Below are 18,074 nucleotides of genomic sequence, written 5' to 3' on the forward strand. Positions count from 1 at the left end.
TACCTCTGATGCCCCGTGTCGATCCTCAGTGGATGATTCTGTTTCCCTGACAACAACTGCCTTGGTCACCTGCATGTCTGGATGCTGCTGCTTGGCTTCCTGTATTGCAATAGCCAGAGCCTGTGAAGAAAAGAGGGAACTACCAAATAAATCACAGGAACAAATATAACATTTTAAAGATTTTAGTTGATTTCAGTGTTTTATAGCTAAAGTATGAATTCCAGTTCCCATTTAATAATATAAAAGAATGATAATTACAAGTTGAGACTCTTATTTTTATGTTTGCAAATAGACCTCATTTTTTCAGGCAAAAATAGTATGTGTAATATGTGTATGTACTGTATAAAAATACATGGTCTAGTTCCAACCTCTCAAATGTGAGGATTTGCTGCTTTTCTTTCTCATATATCATAGTAATATAAATATATAGTAATATAAATATATATTAGTATTTATTATTAGATATTGGATTGCAATTGAAGTTCTTTCCACAACTCTTTTTTTAATTTACAGATTAACAATAAATCTAAAACAAGAATCGCCAGATTATTGATAATGACAGTATTTGTTAGTTGAAGCCCAACTATATAAAGGTTAATTTTATTTGCATAGTTCATTTATTCTCCCAGATCTAGCAACTACACATTTCCCAAAACTACAACACCCCAAGCCAACAACCCGTAACTACCATGCACAGCACAGGGTTCTTTTGACTTGACTTTTCATCCACAGTTCATTTCAGATCACCTGTTCCTGATCAACATCGTCGTCTCCTGTGATTATGATCCTCTTCTCGATCCTGGTCTCTGAGTATCCTCCTTTCACTGTCTGAAACGCACAATGGATTGTCTTTTTATAGCCTTCAGAAGTAGAGCCCACATCTAACTGTATTCAGACAGAAGATATGAGCTGCACCTCCTAATGTTGCAGAACCCACTTTATCATAATTATACATGAAATTGTGCGCTTTGTTAATTCAACTTGAGCTTCCTCACCTTGGTGACGTGAGTGGTTGCCGAGGTAACATTCTCAGTAACGAGGATGGGCGACCCTGACGCCTCTCTTGCAAGACTGCTCATATGCACCTGAGAAAGCAAACAGCTGATGATTAGCAAATACTGTAAACACACATGTACTGTATATGTACAAATCATTACAGATTATAAGTCATATTTGAGGACATCAAGTCAGGCACATATTCATAAATCCAGGTCTTTGTGTTTTTTGTACAGTAAGTAGGTTTAAACACAAGAGAGCAAGAAGGAGTGTGCTGCAGGTCAAGTTAAAAATGGAGAGGTTCCTCTGTTTGCACTCACAGGGGAAACACTCTGCCTTGTAGAGTAAGAAACTTCACTCAGGCCCGTGATACCGTGATCCTGAAACACAGGCAAATTATTGTGTCATTTGTAGGTAGTAATACTTTTGTTCATTTTTATTTTACAATATTTTTTACTTAAATATGAAACTGACCTGATCTGTGAACTCCAGGATGGTGGTCGTAACCTCTGACCCATTGGGCTGAGTCTCAGTCTTGACGTCCGTCTTCCTCACCGTCGGTGTAGGCATGACATCACTGGCCTCCCTGCTCAGCACTGGGACGCCAGAGACGCGACTGGCTTCTCTGTGCGACTGCTCTCTGTCCACTGATGACGACACCGGCACTGACCTCTTTGGTTTTTTGGGCACTACAGGCTTAAGTGAGTCAAAATGATGAAACGAGTTTTAGTTTTAACACATACTAAAAGACCTAAATTGAATTGATGTAAAGCTCTTTGCTGACTTGAATGTACTGTAACACACAGATAAAAGGACAAAACAGAGGAGGAAAGATGAAGGGTCTTTCTTCATTACCCTTCAGTGCTGCTCGATGAAGAGCGTTCAACTCAAAACACGTTTCATTACAGCCCTTACTGTGTCCTTTTCTTTTCTTGATTTCAACACATCAGAAGCGTGACTTTATCTTGTACAGCTTTTTGACAATTCAAATCATAAAGCAGACACAGAAAAACACATTAGAATGTGTGACAAAATCGAGGTGTGATCACACCACTACTTCTTTTCTTTTATGTGAACCACAGTGGAAAACTTGGGACTTGTTCTATTTTTGTATGGTTCATTCGGGTCACACTGACCACTGCACACCGGCTTGTAAACAAAACTTGCATGAACTCCTTAACAGTTCACTCTGTTGGCCTGTCATCACACTTTGTTGGAAACTTGTGTGGTACTGAGATGGGACTATGGTGGTGTAAGTGTGCGTGCGTGCGTGCGTGTGTTTGTTGTTTTGGCAAAACACTTGCTTGCACCCTTATTTTATGTATTTCCCATGTGCTTCCAGTTAAATACACATGGAGACACAGGTATAAACATTTTTTTAATTTCTGGCCATCATGTTGTTACATTCATGTTCACACCCATACAGTACATTTTAGGTCCCCAACAAATTGCATTGTTCTTCCCTGCCAGAACAAAGCAGACTAAAGGAGGAGACGCTACAAACACACTCAATATGAAAACATTACCTGCACATCTGATCGTTTCACTTCTGGTCGGACTTCTTCAGCCTGAATATGTTTGGCAGGAGGGCTGCTGCTGGCTCCTCTGGACAGAGGGGCGGACACCAGTGGAGGAGGGGGTTCAGAGGGACACTGCTGCTGGAGGAAGTCCATGCCAAAGCATAGACCCACATCAGGTGACACATCCCTCTCCCCCAGCTCTGTCATGCCCCTGGAGAACTCCTCCATGCCTGTGTGCAGGTCCGTGAGGACGGTGAAATCTACTTCGGCCTCCAAGCTGGATGTAGAGCTGACCGTGATGCTGGAACATTTGCGCTCGATGCCCAGGTGGGTCTCCTTCAGGTACAGGATCTCCTGGTCCTGGTCGTCCTCGGAGACGGAGCCAAGACGTCTTTCCCATGGTTCCCTCTGCAGAGAGGAGGACAGAACACAGGACCATGTAAATTACAAATAGAAAGTGTGCTACAGAAAAAGAAAAAAAAATGTGTTTTTGGATTTCTCTATTGATTGTAATCACCTATACGAACAAAATCTTGATCAGCATCAGAACACATTTTACCAATTAGATGAAGTTATTGTGTAACTTGAGCACAATTGTGTTTTTAATTGTGGTTGTGGTTTCCCCTCAGATTAAGATAGGAATTTACAAACCGCCTATAATGAAAACCAGAATAGTGAAATCATTTCCACATCTCTGAAAAAAAAAACGCAGTTTGTTTACACATTTCGAAAAGAGTGGCTAAAGAGAAAAAGAAAGTAGGAGTCTGGTGGAGCTGAGAGAAGACTCACTGAAGCTTCGTTGAAAGGCTCCTCATGAATAGCCGGTGTGGGAGGTGTGTCCTGAAGAAGAAAAACAAACAGAAGGCAAACATCATTATAAAACCGATAAAGCTTGTGTCAAGTCATAGAAACTACAACAACCACAAACCTTGATACTAATCTATACCCAAGTCAACATGTGTGTAATTGGATCAGAAAAGGAGAGAGCAGAAACAGAGTTCAGAGCATTTCTTTGTCACTGCGTTGACATGACATTGTGTTTTTAACAGAATAAATGGCTGATAAAAGCATTACTTGTCACATCTGAAGAAGCCATGTTTGCAATGTTCTCTACTCATAGCTTTTAAGCTAATTGATGGTGTGAACTGGATGGAGTTGCACTGCAATATTATTTATAAAATGTAAACACTTATTTCCTCCATCAACGTCTTAGGGATTAAATTTTAATAATGAACACGCACATGAGAATTCCCAGAGACTGTAAAGCTTACAGCTACTGTCAGAAGCATGCTTGAATATATTTCACAGGTTGACATCATCAGAAATGACTGCAAGTGCAATGGTAAGGACATGCGCTGAAAGGTTAGATTTACAAAAACCCTTTCAGGATAGAGGTTTTCATAATCACAAATGCAGCATATGAAGGCCTAAGCCCTGAAGAGGTTTGGCAGCTCTGCAGCCTGTGATTACATCTAATTGCCTTTTTCATTTTCTGCTGTTGCTACAGAGGTGCCAAGACAGAACATTCGGTTCAAATGCCCTTCTCAGCCATTTACGAAAAAGACTTAAATTATGTGAAAAAGAGGTTTCAAAGAAATAATTGTGGAAAGGTCTTGCGCTCCTTGCAACAGCAGCCACCTTTATTCTGGGAGGGTGTTGAAAGGAGAGACCGGGTGTGAACGTAACAAGTTAAGGTGGAATAAAAAGGGACGTCAGACGCTTAAGCATAGGAAACTTTGCTTAAAGGCCCGCAGCCTTCTGAAATGGCCAAGCAGATGTCAAGCTTCGCGTAAAGCAACAAGGGAAAGCAAAAAGCTTTCTGGACCATGAGCGTGAACTGAGTCGGTCAATGATGCGATGCCAAGGAACGTGAAATTTTGCCTTCTCATACACAGCCACATGAGTTCTGAAGTATGTGTGATTGTTTGTTTTTAGATGGTAAAAACAAGATTTGAACAACATCGCCTGAAGCTCATGCAATGCTTTACTTTCCGATGATTGACAAACAGGTTAGGTCGGCAGGATGGTTTTACCACTTGCTTCCGCTTGGCTGTTTCTTGGCTGGGCGTCCTGTGGTGGATGTGGCTGCTGTCCACGTTGCTCTGTCTGTCTCGGGACCACTGTGTTTTCAGCGGGAGAGTTCGAGGGGGAGCTGTTGGAAATTTGGAACTAGGGAAGAGATTCTCTCTCATCTCTGAGTTTTTCTGAAAATGGTCTTCATGTCCTCCTCTTGTCCACAGACTTTGTCCAGTTGTGCCTCTGCAGTCTCTAAGCTCCTGTTGTCCAAACAGTTCATTCTTAATCTGTTGATGTAGTAAACTTTGCTGTTGATATGACATTGTAGCCTCACTGTGGTACTTGGTGGCCCATGAGTTTTCCTTGACAACATCTGTGGCAGACTGCAGAACAGCATTGCCATCCACTCTCCTCCCTCCCTCGAAGGATCCGTCTTTAGATTTTATTATCTGTAGATCCCCAGTCACCCCACAGATGCCTCTATCAGACCCACTTTGAGTTTGAGGGTTTATATCAACTGTGTTCTCCTTACTCAAAGACTTCTTTGATCTCTGTGGCTTGAGAGGAACAATTTTGGGGACGTCTGAGCGTGAGTTCCCAGTTACGTTGCAATCTCCCACAGGGCTCAGTTCTTTTGTTTTCCAAGTATCACAATGACTCGTATCACTCTCAATCCTGCCTCCTTTGCCTGTCGGGAGAGAATCCACAGCCACTGGACTTCCAAAGTTCTTTGGCCTCACTCGATGAATGTTGTGCTCATACTCACAATGCCTCATATCTCTGTTGATTGCACTGCCCTGTTTGTCATGTGGAGATCCATATCCATTTTCATGAATGTCATTCCTCGCTAATACAGAATCGTGATGCCCGTTAGTTGTTATTGTATTATCCACCTGGTTCATATCCGTTAGTCCTGTTGGTGTAAAGTCTGTGTCCTGTTTCAAAGATGTTCCACATCGAGTTTTTGAAGAGTCCCGGACTGTTTGACAATTGTTCATCTTTGCTTCAGTCCAAGGTGGCACAAAGAACGCGTCTCTACCCATAGAAGAGGTCTTACTCATTTCCACTTTAGAGCAAGTATCAAGCTCTTCTTCACAAGTATCCTGCTTGTCAATCAATTTGGCATCAGTGGTCGCCTATGTTGACATAGAGTAGACAGTTGCATTAGCCTACACTAATCTTCCACTTGTGATATCATTGTTAGCCCACATAATAAGTGTAAATGATTAGTAAGAAAAATAGTGATCAACTGGGGGGCCTGTGCAAACTTTGATGCATTTCCAGATCCTTTTTTCTCATTTTCTGTGTTGTGGTTCAATGGAATACATTTTTTGACAGAATGGAAAAGGAAGACAGAAAGGGAAAGAGCTGACCAACACAAAATTTTTAGAAAATCGTTATGTTTAGGAAACCAATTGTACAATGGTGTGTAATGTTATTTGGGATTAGAATTTTTCAGATAGGAAGTCTTACTGGTTTTCGCTCGGGGGTTCTTTCGGGAGGAGTAGCTGAGGAGAGGCGTTTCTCCCTCTGGGCCATCTTGCTGTTGGGCTGCCTTAAAGCCCTCTTCAGCTCATTGATGCTGGCCTGGTGCTTTTGTAGAACATCTTCTGGCTTATCCAAAAACTGCTGCTTACACAGCGAAGGGCACATCAAGCACACAGATTAACAGACATTAAAAATCTTAGGTCTGAATCTATTAGGTTATGGTTACAGTATATACATGTATGTATGTATGTATGTATGTATGTACACACACACACACACACACACACACACACACACACACACACACACACACACACACACACACACACACACACACACACACACACACACACACACACACACACACACACACACACACACACACACACACACACACACACACACACACACACACACACACACACACACACACACACACACACACACACACACACACACACACACACACACGTGTGTGTGTATCATTATAGTGCACTCAGATCATAAGTATTTTCAGCATTTTTCTTTCACCTTGCAGCATTATAGAAAAGTGGATTCAGGTAAAGTTAGGAGGTTTTAAATATTCAAACTAGAGGGACAAACTTCATTTAACAGTTCATTTGTTCTTTACTTTGTACTGTTGACTTTACTTTTGTACACCTTTGTATAACATTCTTAGTAAGATGGAGCGCCCAAATATAGATATAGAATATATAGATAAATTATATAATTTGTAATTATAATGTAATATACTGTATATAATATAATTTAACTGGAATAGTGAAATTATGAAACTAACATGCATAGTTATGATGATACATTGAAGAAAGTGGCGCACCAAACAATCATGTTTACTATAGAAAAAATAACCTGAGTGTTTTAACAGGACCTCCTTTGCTGTTGCTGTGTTGTTACAGTGAGTGACAGGCACAGTTATAGATTAGAAAACACAGCACACCTGGTGAGGGTCACACACAGCACATGCCAAAAAGAGAGGACAAGCGGTACCTCCTGTTTGGGCCGAGGGGTGGCCAGATCCTTGTCCAACAGATGAGGGAGCCCAAGGTGGGGCAAGTGAGATGAAGTGAAGAGTTTAAAGCAAAGCAGGAAGTTGCGGGGAGGGGGGAGGGGGGTGCGTGCAGAGACAAAGAGGTAAAGTGCTGCAGGTGAGTCAAAAGGCAGGCGGCCAGATGGACATCGGACAGACAAATAGTTTGTGGCTTTTGGCTAAGACTGTTTCATCCTTTTAATGTTCTGCCAAGCAGACAGGGACAATCCATTTCACAATCAGCCAATTGATAAATAATGCAGTCATCTATTGACTGAGCGTAAGGGTTTGGAGAGGGGGATTATTCCCATACTACTTCATCCAAAGATTTGACGGGAAGGCATAACAAAACCACAAATGAACAGACCCTTCAGGGACTAATGCAATGCAGATATTTCTACAGTACTATAATAACACTACCCCACACACAGCAATTTCAGACTAAACACACTGGATAACTTTTACCGTATAAATACAACTTAAAATTAATTTGTGCATCTTCAGTTTTGCATAAAAATGACACAAAAAAAAATACAAAATAAATGAAGTAAAATGAGACTTTTACGCATATTAGCTGGAGTACCAGGAGATTTGCCAACCGGGGAACCACTGATTCACTGAATCATCAACAGTGCTTAGGGGCCATGTTTATCCTGCTAATAACAATCAATCCCTAATTTACACAAAGGCACTGTTAAGGATGTATTGACAATTAAAAAACAACTGTTTAAGTCTCTCTGGATAAGAGCTAAATGACTATGAAGAAAATCTAATTTTCCAGTGGGCAAATATCTGCTGAGTGATTTGTGCAGTTTCCATAGATTAGACTCCTAGGTTGTGTTCAACAAACGCAGAATACGGGTGCACGACCACACAGACAGACACTAAGGTCCAAGGTCAAAATACCTCTGGTTTGGAGTCTAAAGGGGAGCCTTCCTCCTCGCTCTGCAGGAGGTTGAGGTGCACGACAGAGAGGCCAGAGAGAAGAAAGTAGAAGTTAGCAGAGTGTGTTAACATTTCAGCAGGGAGAAGAACTGTTAGAGGCTGGGTGCAGGGTTAAGGCAAATATTATTGGCAGCAAAGAGGTCAAGTTAGACTTGTTGAGGCAACTGAAGAAATGGAGAAGAGAGCGGACTCATACTGAGAAGTCTTATAAGTCTACAGAGGAGCAGAAAATTGTGGAGGGGGAGGGGGGGGGGGGATTAGGCCAAAGTGAGAAAACACAGGGATGGTGATTACTGCCTTAAATACAAAGGAATGTGGAGAGATGAGGCGTGTCAGTCAGAGGTTCATGAGGGAGTTTCCAGATTTGGGGCGAAGCCGTGTTCTTTTTTCCAATGAGCCAACAAAACTGCTTTGTATGTTTTGTTGCACTTCATCAAAACTATGATTAAATTGTTCACTCATGAAAGGCAATCTTTCATTCATCAGGTGAGAGTTCTTGTTTTATGTTGATTCAATGGGAATGAAGACATTCAGTCATACTTTTAGTCTCTCTTCTTAGACACTTTGATGTATAGCCTAAGCTATACATCAAAGTGGCAAAGGCTGCACTGAAGGTAGGTTTCTGTGCATTTGAACACATCCTCTCATCTTGTACCTTGAGCTCCAAAGTCCTGCTGGGTGTTGAGATGTGGGCACCCCAAGTGTGCTTCTGAACTTGATCTTGATCCTGACCATCAAGCTCCTGATCTGTGTACTGGTCCTGGTCTTGGTCCTGAATGTGATATTGATCGTGGTCCAGGTCCAGGCTGCCCTCCTGGTCCAGGTCTTCTCTGGACATGAACTGTGTGCGTTCACTGGAGCTTCGCTGGGACATCTGGTCCATGCTGTAGCCTAGAGCTGAGGCTAGTGTAATGGGAGGGAAACCACTTGGACTCCAGCTTTAGCTTTTACATGACATAATCTATAGTCAAGTCTTTAATATTTCTACATTTATCAATACAATTAAAATCTGCCTTTATTTTTGTTTTTGCAGAGGAATGTCAGGGTCTAAAAAATGTGATTCTCAGATTTAGTAGTCCCTCTCTTCACTTTGTGGGCCTTAACACAAAATCAACAAATCCTGTTGTTGAAATCCTTCAAATACTTTTCATGCATATATTGCTATCAATGCATTTTCTTAAACCTGAAGGGTTAGAGCCAAGTAATAGACTTACAACATAATCCAGTAAATATAAGTGCACCTCTGTGTGAACGGGTAAATTGCCGGGGTTCTTACCTCCATCAATGCTTCGGGGCAGCATGTAACGCTTGCTAACGGACCGCTCAAACTGTGGAGCAGGCCTGTCAATCAAAGCACTGGCCTGTCTGGTCTGGGCTTGGGTCCGCCCGCTGTAGCGGAACTTTGAGCCAATCACCAGGAAGCCCTTGGGTGGCGGCTCTGGGGAAACCAACCTGCAGGAAGGTTTAGTTTGTGTAAATCTGACATAATCATCACAAACTGCATCCACACATAGTTTATTTAATTACAGTTTAGACTCGTATAGGGGTTCATTCTATTGTTGATAATGACAGAGGTCAAACTGAACTCTAACAAACAAAATCCCCAAACCAGCACCTCTAAACCTTCCTCAGGTGTTGCCGTCACTGTGCCAGCGGAGACAGTACTGTGCCTAGCCAAGAAATAGTCTGGCTAGGATAAAACAAAATCATGTAAATTTCAAACTTTTTCTTTTTTTTTTTGTAAAAATTAAACAGATGTGATATAAGGTGTTAATCTGTAAAAATGTAAAAAGGTGATGTTGGGCAGAGTGTGTTACCTTCAGACAGAGCAAGTAAATGAGTTATTATTGGAAACCTTCTACAGGTACTAAATGCTGAATTGTATGCTTACCTGTTGATAAATTTCACAGTTTTGCATGTTTAGCCCATCTGTGCACTGACTAAAGGACTCACTGGCTTAGAATAGCAATGAAATGGAAATAATTAATTGGAAGTGTGCAAACTGATCTGACTCAATTTTACCACATAATTAGTAGCAAATTACCATGAATCAGGAACCTTCCTATTAATTGAAATTTACAAATCAGTCTCTTTCAAGAAAATGATACAGAACTGTGGAAAAGGAAAAAAGAATCAACTCATTTATATAAGTGTCTACTGTATTAAACAAAGTGTTAACAGTGTGTTAACAGTGTACTGTATTGTACATAGTGTTAACAGTTGCATGTTCATGCATGGTACAAAAAAAGTGCGTTTGACTGTGTATCTGTGAGTATCCTACCTGAAGAAGGTGTGGTGCTCAATGCAGACCTTCCACAATCGCTTCGAGGCCCGATGGTTGGGCAACTTGAAGCCTATGGTGCTCTCAAACTGTTCATACTGAGCAGTGAGGGAAAGGAGTGGTGGTGGTGAAAGAGGAAGAGGAGGAAGGGAAGGAGGTGAAGAAGAAAAGGAGAGTGAAGGGAGTGAGTGAAGGGAAAAGAAGGAGTAATGGTGGCAGGGTGAATTGTGTTTACTCCGCAGCAAAGAAAAAAAAAGAAGAAAAAAAGAAAAGAAATCAATGCTGTTTTTCTGTGTACTCCCAATGCCATGTCAGGGAGATCTCTGACCAACCTACAAATTAGCTGTTTTGGTGCTTACTCCATCAGATGTTGAGTGGTGTGAGCAGAAGAATACTCTTTTAAATCAATATGTTATTAGCCATATAACAGGTCTTTAAACATTAAGACTAGTCCATATAACAAGAGAAAGCCAATTCTTGTTCCACACAAAAAAGAAATCTGTGGGGAAAGTTTAGAAAACAATAAAATGGTTTCAAAACCTTATGACGACCCTTCGGGCAAATTTGAAGAGACAACTGACTTAAGAGGATAGATCTGCAGAACAAAGTCTATGCACAGAATGGCCGTGGTATTTGCTATGAAGACGTCAATGTCAGTATAACAGTGGATGTAAGCAGGTGCCCCGAAGGCCAAAGAATGAAGGAAAAAAAACAGCAAATCATAATAAGTTTAGTGAGTTGAAAACCAGAGCGAGCATAATGTGACTAACATTTGCAAGTAAAATCCTTCATGAAAGTGCAAAACATCATGACTGGCTAATCCCGCTTTAAAGTCACCATAGAGGAAGAGAGAAGAAGGAGAAGAGTAAAAACGTGACCTATCAGCCAACCAAGCTTTAAGAACGGTGTATCCGAGGGCTCTAAATAATGTCCTCGTCGGCTGACACATGGGACCGCTGTGGATAAATCTCAGGAGTAACACTTTTATCAAACCATGAAATGACTATTTATGCTGCTTGGGACAAGTCAAGAGAGACAATGATGTCATTTTAACAACTGTGAAACCATGAAATAGAAATGTAGAGTTGGCTCTTTACCAAATTATCCTTTATTCAACTTGCCTCTGCTCTGACAAAATGACATGAGCTGTTCTGGTGGGAATGTGCAGGCAATAATTGTGCAGTGAACTCCTAAGTCAAGCAAGGTGCAAAAGACAAGATAATGGTAGTCTTTATCTACCTCTCCGGGACGGATCTTGATGTAGAAGTTACTTCTCTTATAGGAGATCTTGAGGATTTTTGGCCAGGCAAACCGGTTAATCCTTAGACGGTCTCGGTAGATTAGCAGACCGTTGGCGCTCACACCAAGCATTATGTCAATTCCTTCTGAATCCTGGTGAACACAGGCATTAACTCAGAAAATTTCAGACACAAGTGCGTTGATAGATACCAAATACTTAAGTTTTATCTTTGTACCTTTGCATGATGCAGGTCAACTCCATACATTGAAAGCTTCTTGGCATTTTCTAGAAAGTTCACCTCTGCATCTGCTGGACTCATTCCCCTACGACACAAATGCCACACAAGTCATCACTTCTTTTGAATTCATCCTACAAATCAGAAATACCAGCATTTGCCATTATCCTGATGGCATTTAATCTTTTTAAATGGAGTTGTATTTTCTCTGACCTGTAGTTACGATGCAGCTCCATCACTCTCTCCTCCAGCTCACGTGTCTGGTTGGGTGCAAAGCGGAAGTCGTTGACGTAGTCTGGGCCGTGTTCGTCTGGCTCGTAGTCTCCTATTTCGGCCTGAACAGTGTAGGAGCCCAGAAGGGCGTGGGTGACAAACGAGCAGGGCAGACGACCCGACAGGATGTCATCCCTCAGCTGCAGGCACAGGTAGTACCTAAAGAAATGCAGTCCTTATTTCATGTTAACTCAAGTTTTTTGCAATGCTAGTTGCGTAGCTCTAGGGACAGCAATGTCCACGTGTCGGTCAGCTGGTCCACTTCTTTATATCAGACTGAAATATCTTAACTAATAATGTGACAATTGCCATGCCATCTTACATGTTTTGACATTCATGTTTCTCAGAGGATGAATCTTAATTACTTTGACAGTTCATTTAGCAAATTCAACATTTTTGTCCAATACTGGTGTATGAGCAAATACCTGCACATCTTATATTTCTGTCATCCTCAAACTTCTAGACAACAATTAAGTCAGTACTCTATGCATACACACTGTAGCTCCAACCACATACAGTATCTTCCAGTAAAAGCTAGTTCACTCAAAATACCAAAAGTATGCAGTTTTTCCCCACATACTCCTAGTGCTATTTGTTGAGGTTTTAAGATCCAATTGACTGAGAAGTTAACCGCTGATCTAATAGAATTGTGGTGAAACTGCATTTAAACCTCAACAGCAACATGTCTTCCCAGAAACAATTTTCAAAAGTATTTAGGACACTCCACAGACCTCACTGTCAAAGTTTGCATTTCTTTGTAATAAAATGGGCCCTTTTGAAAACTGAAATATATTAAAAATTCCAATAGTTTTTATACTCCTATCAATGTGGAATATTAAGAGTAACTTGAATACTGTTTTGGGAAAAACATTTTGTTAAACAATTTAAGCACCAAAAGGTTCATTGTAGTGGCAGAAACATCTCACAACCTTTGCATATGAAGCCGAAAGTATCTGAACAGCGTAGAGTTAAGATCAAAAATGTGAATTTTATGTGACTTGGGTGATTAGGCCTTTTAAGCAGTTTAGATTTATGATATTCATACACACTTTTGTACAATGTACTTGTGTTGTTCTTTGCGTTGGTTATCTTGACAGAAACCATAATATTTTCCGTAACCGTCTACTGTGTAAATGTCTGCACTAAAATACACCGTAGACAATGATCTTGTAATGAAAATAGACATTACATGGTCTATGTTTCTGAAAACATGAAGGTGTCACAATATTTTCAACTCTATTGTTTCAAAAGGAAGTTCTATTGGATAGTTATTAAGTTAGTTAGCTGTTTCCATATTAGCCCATTTGGACATTTAAGACACTAAACAACACAGATGTATAGTAACAAAGTAGAACTACTTCACTACTTTACTTAAATGCTAAAAGGCTGTGTCTGTACTCTTCTGGGGTATTATGTTTTTTCTCCTACTTCCACATTTACTTTAGTACATATTTTCGATGGGTTTAATAATTTCACTGTGAAATATTTTTTAATGTGCTGCATCGTTAGTTTATTACTTTATTAATTATTACATTATCCCTGCCAAAGCGGTATATGGCTCTTTTACCAGGTTTGATGAAGCTGTAGTACTTGATACATTCTGCTAAACAATAATAAATGACAATATGACAATGTTGTGCACTATGCATATCTTGACAATACTCTGCACTATGCATATTTATTAATTTATTACTCTGTCACGTCCTACTGTGATATATGTCTTCCACACCTTACTCATGTGTAGATTAATATTTGTTTTACCCATATATTATTGTATAATAAGGATGTTTGTAGTGTACATCTTATTACTATTATTATTATTATTATTATTATTATTATAACTCTTTAAAAAAAAAAATCAATTTTCAATTACTTTTACTTCCGGGTAGAAAAACTCTGCGTCCTGTACATACAATTTAACAATGCTGAGCAAACAAAGGTGCAGAACAACTGGTAATACTTTCATCTCATCTAAAATGCATGTTTGCTGCTTTCATATGTCAACACTTTGACTTACATCAGGTTGAAGACCTAATTTACCTGTTGGGCAACAGAGTAAAGAAAATGGCACCACCCAAACTAGCAGTCAGCCCGAAGGGCGGTGAGATGTAACGCTGGTTCATAAAAGACACTAGCAAAGCAACAAAGTACAGATAGGTCAGACCAGCATATATCTTTAAACGTTACAGTTACGGCTGGTTTCACATATCTCCACAATTCAAATCAACTACCTGGGCTAACATTTTACTCTTTTTTTGTCTCTTGTATACTTGTGTGTGTGTGTAAGTTTACTATTGTTGTGTTACAATAGTGTGCAAAGTACTTCCTATGTTGATCCTTCATTTCTTCCTGGCATTAGGTGAAATGTAAGTAGTAGTAGTAGTAGTTGTCAAAGTAGTCTAAACTGCAGTCTACTTTTTTGAATCCAGCATCCTTGTTACTGTAGTTTACTAATTAATTCTTAATCTTTTGTTTTACTATTTTATATAATATCACATCATTTTTGGATGTGGGATTATCATTGCATGTGTTCTCCCAGATCACAATTTCCCTTAAAAAAACAACTGAAGCCAACTCCTTCTCTTTAACCTTTGTTCAAAAATCTAAAATGTGTTGAACTCGCTGCATAGGGTACTCTGTCTTTGCTATTATGTTCTTTTCATAAATTCCTATATTTAACATATTAGCTTCAGACAACCAAAACAAATCAGTATTCTGTAACTGTGGGCTGTGGTATGTAGTAGTAGTAGTAATAATAATAGTAGTAGTGGTAGTAGTAGTAGTAGTAGTTGTATACGCCTACCTGGTGATGTCTTCAATGAGCACAGACGGGTCTGGAGGGTAGAACTTGACAGAAAATCCAAATATCCAAGAGCCAACTGTAGACAAACCACCAGAAAGTTTGTTTTGCAAGGGACTGCTTTATGTGTGTGGATTTGTTGGACTGTTTGTTTGTTTGTGTGTGTGTGTCATCGTATGTGTGTGTTGCACTTACCCCGAATTTGCTTCTTAATCTCTTTGGAAGGATCCAGCCAATGCTGATAAAGAAAGAAAGAGACAATCCACCTCAGGAAATCAACCACATTCATATTTTCAAGAGCCCTTTAAGAACTGTACCTCACTGGCTGTTGTTCCCTTTTAAATGTATTCATACTACAAAAAAGGATGGTTTCTGTAAACACTTAAATCCAGCCCCTTCCGCAAAATGTCACTAGAGCTTTCATTGAGCACTGTTTTTAAAAGGCAATACGGTCTAACTACATTTTAAAAGGTCAAAGGTCACGTATGCCACTATCAGCGGTTAAAAGGGCAACCGGGGACTCACTGCTTCATAACACCTGGAAAACAGTCTGGTTAAATGGGCTTCTTGGCAGAAAAGCTGGTTGACATTTGCTTTGAAATCAGTTACAAAATCCAACCCAAAAGTAAATAAAGAAACATGATAAATTCATTGTCAACACATGTATTTGGTCTTAAAGTCAACAAAGCTATTCACCACAGAAGAAACTTAATTACACCCACATCATAATCAATAACTACAGAACACAAGATCTACAGAACAGAAAATCTAAACTAAAGACTCTTGCACTTTAGACAATGTTAAACAATAAACAAGTGTGAGCTGCAGAGTGCCTGCAAATCATAATGGATCAAGAAACTGTGCCAGATTATTATCCAGTAGATCACAGTTTAGAATTCTGAGGGCTCTTGTATTTTCATACATGCTGTATGAGTCAATTATGCACGGTGGCCGACAAGGGCAAACAAACTGCAACTTAATGAAACACATGCAAATAGACAAAACACAAGCAAATTAAGAAACATCTTCATTAATTTGAACACATGGGCAGCATTAAGCAAACACACTGCAAATACACACAACACAACCAAATACCCAAACACGCTGAAAATACAGAATCGATGCAAAAAGAAAAGCACAGAATCCCCAAAAGCAAATGCACCAGAGAAACGCTGCATCAAGTTTACACAGTGGAAGTTCTCCAGGCCTCTAGGGGGAGCGCTAAGTGGAGCAGCTTGATTTTCGACCCAATAGGGAGAGAGGACTCTGCCTTTTTAATACCATGGGGTTACAGACATGTCTCTGCTGATTGGGTATCACCTGTGACCTGAGCCAGTAAACTAGAGACACACCCACCAAACGAGAGGAAACTTCTCTTAAACAGACTTAGTATTTCCAGTATATGATCTTAAAGGAGTTGCACACCATTTCCCAACAGTGCACACCGTTTTAAGATTGAACGTATGTGTTCTAAAATGAACGAAGATGTTTTCTTCATTTGCTTGTGTTTTGTCTATTTGCGTGGGTTTCATTAAGTTGCAGTGTGTTTGCCCGTCGGCCACCGTAATTATGCTAGTAAAAGGGTACTTTTTTTTCAGCCATCAAATGTAGACAAATAGAAATAGGACCGTAAGACATTTCATTTGATTTTATGTGTAAGACCTCAGTGACCAATTCAGACATGTAATAAACACCCAGCATACACATGCACCTCATTTCTGTGTATGTGTACAGTCTCTCATAAAACACATTTGGGAATAAAAGGTTGCAACTTAACACCAGCAGACTTAGGTTAGTTTGTAATTGGGGATACAATTAGTGTCCTTTGTTTAATTAATGGCTCAGTTAAATGTCTTGGTGCATGTGTGTATGTGTCTTTGTGTTTCTGTATGTCTGACCTTGGAGTTGTCTGTGTCCTGGAAAGTCAAGCCAAAGTAGTCCCTCTCCAGCAGGTTCAGATGGCCACACACCATGTCCAGCAGGGTCTGGCCCCTGGCAAATTTCTAACACACACACACACACACACAGTTTCAGGTTGCATGAACATCACATACGATAAAAGACAAAAAGAGGATAGAGTGTTATCATGCAATTTAATAAAGAAGCGTAAGACTGTGGGGCGCCTGCTGGCCTAGTGCTTAAGACCTACAGTACAACTGCAACGTCCTTGGTTCGCTTCCAGCTGGGTACCTTTGTTACATGTTATTTCTCTCCCCATAATTTCTACTACAAAGAAAAAGAAGCCAAAAAGATTTGTAAAATGTTTATTCTAAAAATATTGCAATGTATAGATAGAATTCTGTGGTTGGTTATCTAGCAATGGCTGGACGTTATTTTACTAAACAATAGCCTCTTTTCCTTCTTATTTTTTACAAAAGAAAAATCAGTGACATGAAAATCCATCCCAACTGTGGGTTGAGAGAAGCTTCTAGTCTGCCCTCTCCCCTGTTGAGCAGGAGGAGCTACACTCTGTATGCCTATATAAGGGGAGGGAATGCATTTCGCATCAGTGGCGTTTTAACAGACCACACCTATTTTCTATCCTGCTCTTCAGGGCTGAAACAAGGCCTCTGTGGGATGCACAGACAGCCTTGGCAACACACACGCAACACACACACACACTCACACAATCTCCTAGGGAAACCTGGCTCCTCTGGTGACAAAGCGACCAAGCAACTGTTACCATGGAAACAGAAGTACTGTATTAGGTTGCTTCTGTATGTGCCCTCTCACTTTCTCTATCTCTGGTTACTACAAGGCCATAATAGAGGTTTCTTCATCTCTTGTAGGGAAAGACACCAGTATAGTAAGCATATATTTTAAATATTTAAAAGGCTAATCAATTTACCATAATAAAAGGGAAATGTCTCTCAATCAAAGTAACAATAATTTATATCCTGCTGAGGCTACAATGGGCAAAGAAGTGAGAGAATACTGCTTAATAAATGGCGGCGGCTACAGTCAATGATATTTTTGGAGAGTTGTGCATATTTTCGATATCCTTACAAAATGAAAGTGTAACACATCTCATGTGATCCCCCAAGCATGGCAAGCAATTCAGGAGCTACTGATGAGATTTCGTTGTCGCTCCAATCCCATTTCTGTAACTACTTCTGTGGGCTGATTGTGTTAGCAGCCATTTGGTGTAATGGTAGAAATTTATTTTGCTGATCCTCTCACCCATGCAAACAAGATGAGGAGAGACAGTGTGTGTGTGTGTGTGTGTGTGTGT

General features: G+C 40.2%; 2 protein-coding genes across 11 annotated transcripts in view; one reads left to right on the plus strand and one right to left on the minus strand.

Annotated features, from left to right (window-relative positions):
• The window catches only part of cntn3a.1 (contactin 3a, tandem duplicate 1), a 90,457-nt gene extending 81,899 nt beyond the window's left edge, over nt 1-8,558 (plus strand). Inside the window, exon 24 of the transcript XR_004657403.1 lies at nt 8,548-8,558. The gene's annotated coding sequence lies outside the window, so the exon portion shown is untranslated. The remainder of the gene's footprint in view (nt 1-8,547) is intronic.
• Nucleotides 1-18,074, minus strand: part of si:dkey-178k16.1 (band 4.1-like protein 1) — a 36,785-nt gene that overhangs the window by 2,905 nt on the left and 15,806 nt on the right. The window contains exons 4-23 of one of the 10 annotated variants that reach the window (XM_034877814.1): nt 16,741-16,845; nt 15,038-15,080; nt 14,846-14,921; nt 11,983-12,201; nt 11,770-11,857; nt 11,534-11,686; nt 10,295-10,392; nt 9,290-9,465; nt 8,669-8,916; nt 7,975-8,013; nt 7,029-7,058; nt 6,006-6,161; nt 4,550-5,668; nt 3,306-3,356; nt 2,523-2,924; nt 1,471-1,692; nt 1,317-1,376; nt 996-1,085; nt 748-828; nt 4-120 (exon numbers count right to left, since the gene is read on the minus strand). In XM_034877814.1, the coding sequence (XP_034733705.1) occupies nt 4-120; nt 748-828; nt 996-1,085; nt 1,317-1,376; nt 1,471-1,692; nt 2,523-2,924; nt 3,306-3,356; nt 4,550-5,668; nt 6,006-6,161; nt 7,029-7,058; nt 7,975-8,013; nt 8,669-8,916; nt 9,290-9,465; nt 10,295-10,392; nt 11,534-11,686; nt 11,770-11,857; nt 11,983-12,201; nt 14,846-14,921; nt 15,038-15,080; nt 16,741-16,845 (3,573 nt within the window). Of the gene's footprint in view, nt 1-3; nt 121-747; nt 829-995; nt 1,086-1,316; nt 1,377-1,470; nt 1,693-2,522; nt 2,925-3,305; nt 3,357-4,549; nt 5,669-6,005; nt 6,165-7,028; nt 7,059-7,974; nt 8,014-8,668; nt 8,917-9,289; nt 9,466-10,294; nt 10,393-11,533; nt 11,687-11,769; nt 11,858-11,982; nt 12,202-14,845; nt 14,922-15,037; nt 15,081-16,740; nt 16,846-18,074 lie in introns of all 10 variants that reach the window. The other 9 variants (XM_034877813.1, XM_034877816.1, XM_034877815.1 and 6 more) reach the window with 9 other exon arrangements.

Source organism: Etheostoma cragini, chromosome 7, assembly GCF_013103735.1.
Source record: "Etheostoma cragini isolate CJK2018 chromosome 7, CSU_Ecrag_1.0, whole genome shotgun sequence".
NCBI classification, from domain to species: Eukaryota; Metazoa; Chordata; class Actinopteri; order Perciformes; family Percidae; genus Etheostoma; species Etheostoma cragini.